The following is an 11102-nucleotide window of genomic DNA, read 5'->3' as shown; positions in this document are numbered from 1 at the left end:
ATCAGCAGGAAATAGCCATCTCTTATTTTTCATGTGTTCTACAGGAATCTATTCATCTACGTAAGTGGCACACTGTGCTTTTCAACACATGCATGTGCAAGCACACACGCATATACGCACACAAATACTCACACGTATTTATATTCATAGAGTTAACAAGGATGCTTGGCAATGCCTGTGCAGATTTTTGTTTGTATCTTTAAATTTTGGGGTCACATGCAGCAAGTGGTTCTCAGGGCTTAGTCCTGGTTCTGCATCCTGGCGGGGCTGAGAAGACCATATATGAGTCTGGGGATAGAGCCTGAGTCAGCCACACACAAGGCAAGCACCCTACCCGCTATACTATCTTTCCAGCCCACGTGTTCAAACTCCTAGGTACAGCATGGGTGTTTATTAAATCAAAATTTAGATAATATTTATGTTAATCTTATTAAGTCACAGTTCACAGTTGAGTCCATAAGATAAGACATCTCCAGTGGTCAACATGTGTAAGGTTGTAAACCTCCATTAAAAAGGAACACAAAGGAACAAAAGATAGTCTGAACAGAGACCATTGCTAGTAATACATTTATTAATAATATTTTTACAGTTGTTTCTAAAATTTATTATTATTTAAATGGTGTAGAGGTAAATGCCAGACAAACCTCAGTCAGGTGGTTATTACAGCTAGGTTGACAGTAAATTATAAGAAACACCCTACTGACTATAATCTTCGTATGGAGTATGTATATAACACATTAAGAAACCAAAAAGAAGCCATGTGAATTGGCAATATTTCATGTCACTCACAAATCACCGAACACCTGGAAATTATGCATGAGTACAGCTACAGATATTAGAAAGATCTTTCTTTTCAAATGTCAGTTGTGTGCAATTTAAAAAATTCATCCTCTGTCATATGCAGATCTGTACTGCTTATGATGAGTGATAGTCATGTTTAAATATAATTTAAAACAGTTAAATATAAATTCATGTTTATTTTATATAAAATATATATATAAAAATAGAGTATTTAAAGAAAGTGGATATTCACACTATGGTACTGGTCAATCAAAATAGTTTTATATTTTGCCTGATAGTGAAGTTGAGGTATTTTCATATTTGGTAATTTCATTTACTGAATTAACCCTTCAGTGCTGCTTCCTCAATCCTTTAACAAACATTTTAGGCACCATGGTGCCTAAAAAACTTTGTAATCGTGAGATCTCTTCCGGAAAGTCCTTGTAAAATAAAGAAATTGGATTTTTTTTAACTTAAAACAGTTCCAGAAAGTCCTCGATACTAGAATAAAACGCATTTAAAAATTTTTCCACAGTTTTTTTTTAGCTTTTGCTGTTTTGTTTTCCCCTCCTTTGATTTTCATTTTCTGTTGTCATTGTGGCAATCAGGATTCCACACATTTGTGATGTCCCTTCATTACTCTGCCATAGTCAGACACTTCCACGCTGGCTGGAGATCTCACACTTTAGTTTTGCTGCTAGCACACAATTTGCTGTGTGAGCTGGAGATGTCCCATTTCTGTTGGGATGCCAGGGATCACAAAAGGCAGAGTCATGTGGAACGGACTGAGCATGTGGTGTGGTGCTGGCAATCCCATCATCAGCTTCATGCTTAGATGGTAAGTGCTCTACCACTGAGCCATCCCTGGATCGCCCCTTGTCATAGATTTAGTTTAAAAATCATGTTATGGCTACTATAAACTTAGATAAGATACACTTGTATAGGAAAAGAGATAACAGAGCTACTGGTATCCCAATAATATCTTTGGACATAGACACACTTAAAAATGTTTATGCACTTGAGAATGCCCAATCATTTGCAAGATATTTACATAAAATTTCATTATAATCTAGCATTACACAGCCACCAGTGGCAAATACAAGCTTTTTGGAGTAATATCATCAATGAAACATAATAAATACATGAGGAACTGTATTTTGTTCCTACTTTTATATTATGTATTTAATCCATTAAGACTCAGTCGTGTCATCCAAGTTCAGAGATAGGGTCGGTGGAATTATTTACAAACATAGGGTACAAATTTAAATATACTGATTTTAACTGAAAAAATATAACACTCCTCCCCACCCCTCTCATAGACTCTCTTCAAATTCCCTTATGGAGCAATATAGCTTTTCCAAAGTCATAGATCCACAAAGCGTAAGCTGTCACAAATGTCATATTTTCTCCTGTTCAAAGACACAAGCACAATCTCTACCGGCACGTGGAATGTAATTGCCTTTTCCCTCTTCAGTATTAATGTATCAGTAGAGGCAACAGACAATACTCAAGAGCATTATCTCCTTTGATGCTGTCCACATAATTCAAGTGTCTATATTTCCTTTTATTATCACAATGCAAAACCTGGGCCACAGTGGCTTTAGTTTATAATCACACTCTAAGAAGTCCTTTTCAAACTCTTTCACCTTGAAGCAACTTGTTTATCTGTTGATTGATTTTTCATGTTGTGAGAGCCAGATTTGACAGTGTTTGTGAGTCACCGTTACTCTTGGTGATGCTCAGGGGGCATCTAGAGGTGCTCTTCAGGCTAATTGATGCGGGAGATAGAAACCCACGGTCTCATGGCATGTGCTTTCCCACTTGACTCTTGACCTTGGTCCTGAAAATCATCTGATTTTCAAGAGCACATCTTTATCTTATAAGGCTGTGGATAAAAATATTATTATGGCTACTGAAATACTCCAAGTGTGTGGTGAGGGCATCAGCGAAGGATAGTGTGCACGAGTGTGGTAATTTGATTCCTAGACCAGAGTCCAGGTGAGGAGGTGTCCTTATTTCCAACTTCCATCATCTTTCTGGAGTCTCCACAGTTCTTTCACGTGCACACATTCTGCTGAGAAGGATTTCAGAGCAAACTTGATTAACTGGACCTCTGACATGATAGGGTGATTGAAAATTTCTCACTGAGTCTTGCTGGAGTTTGCTTTGATTGCTGAAATATTTTCCCACCGTATGATTTCTTGATAGTTTCATTTTAATGAAGTGAAATTCTGTGGCTAACTTTGATTTCACGACCTGCAAAGAGAGACCAAAAGAGAAAAAAATAGTTAGGGCAAATCAAGGACACTTGAGCCTTTCAGAGAGCAGTATAAGTGACTCAAAAACTTGAACGGCACCTCAGATGTTGCCCAAAGGGTATAAGGCAATTTACACAATCAAGAATCTGAGTAACTTATTTTTCAAAATGGACAGAGGTGGAAATTAAGATTTCCACAACTTTTCTTACCTCAGGGTAGCAGTGTACAACTAAGGAGTTAGTTCAGAATATTTCCGTGTTCTTTAAAATTAATTATTGATTTTTTGTTCCAGTTTTTATTTAGGCACTGTGATTTACAATATTGTTAAAAGTTGTGTTTCAGTCATACAGTATTGCAGCAACACACTCACCACCAGAATTTCAGTATCTCTCCCCTAATGTCCCATACATTCTCTTCTACCTGCCTGCCACCACACCCCCCTGGCAAATTCAGTTCTGCAGACCTTCATTCAGGGGCTGTTACTATCCGTCATTTTAAATTCTCTACTATATTCTTTTACATCCTACGCATGACACAGCTCACTCCGCATTTTTCCCTTTTCTTATGATTGACTTCACTGAGCATGATACCCTCTGTTCCCATTCATAAAGAGGCAAATTGCATGATTTCACCTTCCCTTATAGATGAGTCATATTCTACTGTGTACATATACCACCGTTCCTCTACACTCTCATTTATTCCTGGGCACTTTTGCTGTATCCAGATCTGGGGCTTTGTGAATACCACTGCAAATATCTTTTCAAAATACTGTTTTTGTGCTCTTGTGGGTAGGTACCAAGAAATAGAATTTCTGAGTCTTATTGAAGTTCAATTCTTAATGTTTGGAGAAAACTCCATAATGAGTTCCATCAAGGCTGAACCCGATGGCATCTCCATCAACAGTGGATAAGGGTTTTCCCCACATCCCAGACAGAACTTGGTGTTTCTACTCTTTTTGATATATGCCAGTCTCACTGATGTGAGGTGATGGCTCACAGTTAAAACACAGAGAGAGTTGTATTTCCCTGATGATAAGTGATGAAGAGCACTTTTTTTCCATAAACCTGTTGGATATCAAACTGTTTCTTTTTCACACTGATGCATGCGTGTGTGTGTGTGTGTGTGTGTGTGTATGTAGGCAAAATACTAACATGTAAGAAGATATTTATACACCCTTTCTGAATCACTAATTCAAATATGGTATTCTGAACCTGTTCATGGAATCTTTTCATAGAATGGAAACCAAAACTATTCTCAGAGAAACAAAATATTTTTTTATTGTACAACCATAAGCTGACACTAGTATAGTTGGTATATTGTTTCTCTGGGCATTTTTCAATTTATGTGAACTGAAGGAGTGGTCTCTGCCTTCTCAAACTTATGTTTCTATGCAGCTAGAATAAAAAATAACTTTGAATAATTAATATTGAAAATATTATCAAGAACAAATAGCTTATAATAGTTGCCGTCTCACTTTTGCCCCACATATTTAGTCACCAATTTTTTCGCCAAAGGCAATAAATTTGATAATTTCTTTTTAATTTAATTTATAGAGATTTTGTGAAGATCCAGACACATATATACAAAAAAGAAATACTTATTGCCTATTTTTACAGTTCACAAATGTTGGTGCTTTGGTAAAATTCCCTAACTTGAACTTTAATTACTGGGTAAAATAACTCAGAATGTCAGCAGTAACATTCAATAGTAAAAAAGTGTGGACCAAGATCAACAAAGTATGAAAATGGTAGGAAGCAGGGAGGAGATAAAATATATACTGGAAAAGATGCCATAAGTGGAATTATAATACAATAGCAAGTGATTAATGCCTTCCTATTAATAAGATCCTTTCAGTTAAGAAGAAGACACATATACCCCTTTTCATAAAAAAAATGAATTACCATAAGATAACACAGCTGCAAAACTTTCATGACCAGGTTTCAGTCATACAATGTTCCAACACCCATTCCTCCACCAGTGTACATTTCCCACCACCAAAGTCCCCTGTATCCCTCCTGCCATCCCTTCCCCAAAACCTGCCTCTAGGCTAGGCACTTTTCTTCTCTCTCTCTCTCTCTCTCTCTCTCTCTCTCTCTCTCTCTCTCTCTCTCTCTCTCTCTCTCTCTCCTTTTGGCCATTATGGTTTGCAGTAAAGATACTGAGAGACCATCATGTTCGCTCCCTTACCCACTTTCAGCACGTATCTCCCATCCAAAGATATATCTTCCAACCATCCTTGTCATAATGGTCCCTTCCCTGTCCCAGTTTTCCTCTCTCCCAGCCTTGAGGCAGGCTTCCAACCGTGGACCAATCTTCCTGGCCCTTGTTTCTACTATTCTTGGGTGTTAGTCTCATACTAGACATATATACTTTTATTGTTGACTAATAAAAACAACACCAGCTCCCATGGACTCAAATAATTCTTTTGAGTTCCACATGATTCAGGAACACAATTTTACTTTATATATAAAAATTAAATTAAAAATAAAAATATTTTTAAAATCATGTGATATTTACAGATAAATATCTTCAGTTTTGTTACAAGTGAGAATGAACAATTTTAGATATTTATTTAAGCAAAAATTCTGAACATATATTAAGATATTAGTAGCTGTATTTGGATGGAAGTATTGTAGGTAATTTCAAATTTTGGCTATAATTTTAATAAATGGTACATTATTCTATAATCATAAAATTGTGTTGGATAGAAAAGTGTAATTGTATTATTTTTTAAAACCAATTTTATGCTACTAACCTCAAAGAAATATTTTCCTGTAGCTATGGGAGTTGAAACTTCCTGATCAGATTCTCAAATAAAGTGATTCTTAAGAAATCTTGTGAATTCATTGGGTTATTGTACAGAGTCCCCATGGATCACAATTTAAAGCTCAGTTTGCAGCTAACAGCTGATTAATATTTCAGATCTCAAGACCTGTAAGTTCCTATTATGTACAGCTCCTTCACTTCTGTTTAGTTGGTTATGTGATAACTTTAAATATAATAGGCTGGGGAGGTGCACTAATGTTTTCTGAACGTCTTGTCTATTTTGAGGTCTATATTCGTACATGGCAAAATTAGTGAACATTCTTAAGGATGTTTATTTAAGGAAACAGTTAAGCGTAAATATTACATTCAGCCCTAAAAAAATATTATTCCAGTTTCCTGAAGCCAAAATAAGGTTCATTTTGTTTATATAATTTTATCTCAAGTTGTGGCTTTTGTAATTTCCTCATAATCTGCATATTAATTGCATGTAAAATAGAAAAAGATCCATCTTATTGCAAAAGATTATAGTTCTTTAAAAATTATTCAAATGTCTTGTGCCAGTATCAGGATTGCATTTAATGTTGCATTACACATATTGGACACTGCTAATGTAGATATTGATAGCAGTCCTGAATGTGATTCATGAAAAGGATACAGAAATAAGCAATTTTGAGTGTGTGCACATAGCTTTCACTTCGTAAAAGTGTCGTTATTTTGCCAGATCAGTGGGAAGAATAATCATGTATTTTGATTTTTTAAATCAAGCGATGGTTTCTGAGAAAGGAATATAGGAAAGGGGGGCTTCCCACATTTTTTGAGGACCATCAATGCTTTCCACAGAGCCAGTACTCCTGTTGGGCAATTTTAACACATGTGTGTCTCTGAAATGACAAATGCCAATGATTTGACTCAACAACACAATTCAGTTGGTTCTTGTTGGCTCTTCACCATAATAATAAAAGATGATAAATTTTAATTCCTTCATCAAGCCTGCACCCTTCATATTAAACCCTGAAAACTGACAATCCTAGACAGGCAGACCTATTTCAATTTTGCTGTGTTGAAAGAGGAAGGTAAAAGGTTCTCCCCAAATTCTATTTTAAATTGAAACCAGGAACATGAAAAAATTATAAAAACATGCACTATACCACTAGCACATGAAATTTATTTCAGGATCCAAAGTTTTAATATGAAATATTTTGTGACAGAAAATTACCAAAAAATTATCCGCAGATATACGATTGTTTTTTTAAAAATTATCTTACAATTGTTTATCATTTACCTCAAAATTACAAAGAAATTTATCAAAACCATAATGAAATAAAAACATGTTAGTATCTTAAAGTTATGTAGCTTTTTCAAATTTTATCAATACTTATTGAGAAACATAGTAAAGAAAATATCCCATTAAAATATGAGAACCTTCCCTCAACCCAGTGTTGTCATATTCCCTAGCACCCCCAATCCCTACCCACTTCCCGCCTGTCACCTATAGGAACATTACAAAGTTTCAGTGGTTAGCAGCTTAGATATCATGTAAAACTTAGCAATTTTTAATATATAATCTTCACATTTCAATTTTAAGATTTCTCTAGATGAGAAAACACATGGGATAATCCAGATGTGTCCCCTACCCACAGGGGGGCTAGATAAAGACAGATGTGTAAGATACTTGAAGAACAAGATAGAAATGACTTCAAAGACTTTGTCTGAGACTAGCTCCCCAAGGTCAGGCACAATGTTGTTTCAATGCAATGAATAGCTTCCTAGTACCTTAAGCAGACTTAGGTGCTAAATTAGGTGGACAGAATAATCTGTTCACAGGGCAACTATTTTTTGAACGTATTTATATGATTCTGTACATGGCAGAGCTATCAAATGTCTATCACTGAATTTCAAAATTTTACCTGACGTTACTCATCTTACTGGGTTCCAAAGTAGAAGGGAAAGAGTTGGCTTCATTTTTAAGGTTTGGTTATAGAAGTGGAAAATGTTTGATACCTTTATGGTGGAGAGCCAATTACATATTTCTTTTGATCTTATTGTGGAAATGTTCCCATCTGCTTCCTTCTCAAAAATCAGCAGACTATTTACAGTTATTAAAATCCAATAGAAGTGTCAACCGGAATGTGGTTTTGGAAGAGAATAGTTAGCAATGCAAATTTAGCTCCAGAGCAATATAACAGCAGTAAATAGAGTGCAATACCCTATCAGAAAACAATGATGAAAGATTTAGGCCTTCAAAGGACTTATTTTTGCATATAGTGGTCACTTCAAACAAGGTCAAATTCTCTAAATTTGGCAGCATATTCCTAGGCCGCATAGGCCAACACTGCTGCTCGTCTCTCTTTGAGGTCTTCCTTTATCGCTTCTCTGCACAGCTTTTCAAGCTCAGATGTTAGCGTATGATTGCCTGAGGCTTGCGCCAGACCATGTTGGCGAATGAGCTCGAGAATTTCCGGAGACAGGCGACTTTTTGTGGCTTTCTCTCTCTCTGCATTCCTCGCTCAATCATGGAGGTGTTTAACCAGTCCATTGTATTCCTCATCGATGTTGTCAATGATGACACTTCCCATATTGCTGTAGTAGTGCCAAAGAGCTTGCAGTTGGTAGTCATTCTGGGAGTTTTCTTCTTAAACTTTGAAGCCCTTTCTCCCAGCTCTGTGAAGTAGAATTTCACATCAAGGAGACGGTGGTCTGATCCCGTTTGGAATTCTGGGACAACAGTGACGTTAGTCAGGCAAAACCATCGATTGTATATGATGTGGTCAATTTCGTTGTGGAACTGTCCACCGGGAGACTCCCATGTCCAGCATTTAGATTCGACCTTCTGGATCTGCGAGTTATCATGGATAGTCTTGATCAACATGATGAACTCAGACAGTCTCTCACCCTGTTTGTTCCATTCTAGGCTGTGGGTCCCAATGTGGAGTTCTTCAGGTGACCTTGTAGGTCTTATCTTGGCATTAAAATCACCGATAATGACCTTGTAGAAGGTGTGGTCTTCTTTATGAACTTCTCCAGCTCCATGTAGAACTTCTCAATTTCTTCTTCTTTGTAGTTGGATGTTGGTGCATAGACAAGAAACTGCTGGCAATGAGCCTCATCTATTCAAACATAAGCATCCAATTCGGGTTATTAAGCATTCGAACAAATCAATGCTCATGGCCAAGTTTGCGTTGACAAGGACACCAACACCACTGATGCCTCTACTATCACATGTTCCGAGGAACAGTTCTCCAGTGTCGAAAACGCCATGATGTGTTCGATGCCTTCTCATCTTGGTCAATCCAATGATGTCATACTTGATCTTCCGTGCTTGCACCATCAGGTCCTCCATGGATGCTTCTGATGCCAGCATATGTGCATTAAAAGTACAAACAGTCATTTTTAGTCCTTCTTAGTTTTGGCAGCCTAGTTTGTCCCTGAGATTTTATCAGCCTCTCCTTGTTCATCCTTCTTAACACTGCTGTTTTGGGGGCTCTTCAAGGGTCAGGGGAATGAGGCTCATTATTGTTACTGGTTTTGGCATATTGAATATGCCGTGGATAGCTTGCCAGACTTGGCCATGTGGGTGAGATACTCTCGGTAGCTTGCCGGGCACTTCAAGAGGGATAGAGGCTTTTAGGATGGCCTCCAATCACTATTATGTGTTCCAATGGTTCACACTATATTTGAACCCCATAAAATATGGTGCGGTAATGATGAAAAATGGGTAGGAAGTGTTTATGGTGTGTCGTGTGGTCTGGGTAAAGTATTTGCAACACCCTCCTGTCCTTTGCCAACTATAAGACCAAGATGACTGCCGTCCGATGTCCTGATGGATCTATCTATCACATCTTCCAGAAGGGCAATGGAAAAGGTTATCCATGACTTCTACTCAAATCTCTTTGATAGCCACGTCCACCTGCCCACATACCAAATTCCGTAGGATGAATATGTCGTTCCCAACATCCTCCCTTCTGAAATCTGACATGCCATTTCATCAGTAAAGATGCATATAGCACCCGGTCCAGACAAGGTCAGACATGAACACCTGAAGAATCTGCCACCAGTACTCATCAATACATTGGCTCAGCTCTTCACATGCTACCTGCGTGAATGCAAGGTTCCATCCCAATGGAAAACCAGCAGGACCATTCTGTTGTACAAGAAGGGAGAGATCCACGACATCAGCAACTATCGCTCAATCTGCCTGTTGTCCATTGTCTATAAGTTAATCATGTGAGTCATCCTGAAATAGGATTGGCAGAACACTGACAACCTATTTCAGGATGAAGGACAACCATGTGAGCAAGCCGGGTTCCGAAAAGGATTCAGCACAATCGACCATATCCATATGATGACCAAGCTCATTGAGGTTTCATGGGAGTTCAAGATTCCACTCTGTCTAACGTTCATTGATTTAAAGAGGGCCTTTGATTCTGTCAAGACTGAAGCAGTCATCGAAGTCCTAGCCAAACAGGATGTTCAAACTCAATACATCAGGATCCTCTGTGAGCTGTATTACGGATTCATCACCAGGATCTCACCATTCTACAAAGAAGTGATCATCAACATAAAGAGAGGGGTTCAGCAGGGTGACACTATTTCACCAAAACTCTTTATTGCTACCCTTGAGAGCATCATGCAACAACTGGAATGGGAAGGAATGAAAGTGAAGATAGATGGTCGGCAACCACATCACCTCTGCTTCACTGATGACATCGTAATCAAATATCAACCAAGCGGCAAGAATGCCTGCCGACTTCGACCATGAGTGTGGAAAGGTCAGACTGCAGCTGAATCTCATGAAGACAATGTTCATAAGAAAAGGACTAGTTCCTGATGTTCCATTTGCCCTCAATGGAATAAACATCTCTGAATGCAGCAGTTATGTGTACCTAGCGCGAGAACCCAAAATGACAAACGACCTGGCACCTGAACTGTGCAGGAGGAAGAGAGAAGTGTGGAATGCCTTCAAAAGTGTTGAAGAATTTGTTAAGAGGATGAAGAAACTCCGGCTCAGGGCATATCTTTTGGACTCCACCATTCTTCCTGAAGTAACATATACCTCAGAGACCTGGGCCCTACAAAAACAGTGTGAGAACGCTATTTGGGTATCCAAAAGAGGAATTAAAAGAGCTATGCTTGGAGTATCACGTTTCACTCAAGTGAGAGAAGGAATCCTGAGTTTTGACCTCCAGCAATGATCTAGAATCAGGGACGCTGTCTTGTTTGTCAAGGTGTCGAAAATTAGATGGGCCGGACACGTAATGAGATTTAGAGATGACTGCTGGACTAGAGCTGTTGCTGACT

The 11102-nt window shown here is 38.1% G+C and overlaps 1 protein-coding gene across 2 annotated transcripts in view; it reads right to left on the bottom strand.

The window, feature by feature from the left end:
- Positions 1-549: 549 nt before the first annotated feature.
- The window catches only part of CPED1 (cadherin like and PC-esterase domain containing 1), a 320153-nt gene continuing 309600 nt past the window's right edge, over positions 550-11102 (bottom strand). For both annotated transcript variants that reach the window (XM_055138503.1, XM_004602249.2), the window contains one exon: positions 550-3036. In XM_055138503.1, the coding sequence (XP_054994478.1) occupies positions 2809-3036 (228 nt within the window). In that variant the 3' untranslated portion in view covers positions 550-2808. The remainder of the gene's footprint in view (positions 3037-11102) is intronic.

Source organism: Sorex araneus, chromosome 1 (genome assembly GCF_027595985.1).
Source record: "Sorex araneus isolate mSorAra2 chromosome 1, mSorAra2.pri, whole genome shotgun sequence".
In the NCBI taxonomy this organism is placed as follows: Eukaryota; Metazoa; Chordata; class Mammalia; order Eulipotyphla; family Soricidae; genus Sorex; species Sorex araneus.
Note: the sequence above shows the minus strand (reverse complement) of the source record. Positions and strands in the feature narration are given on the sequence as shown.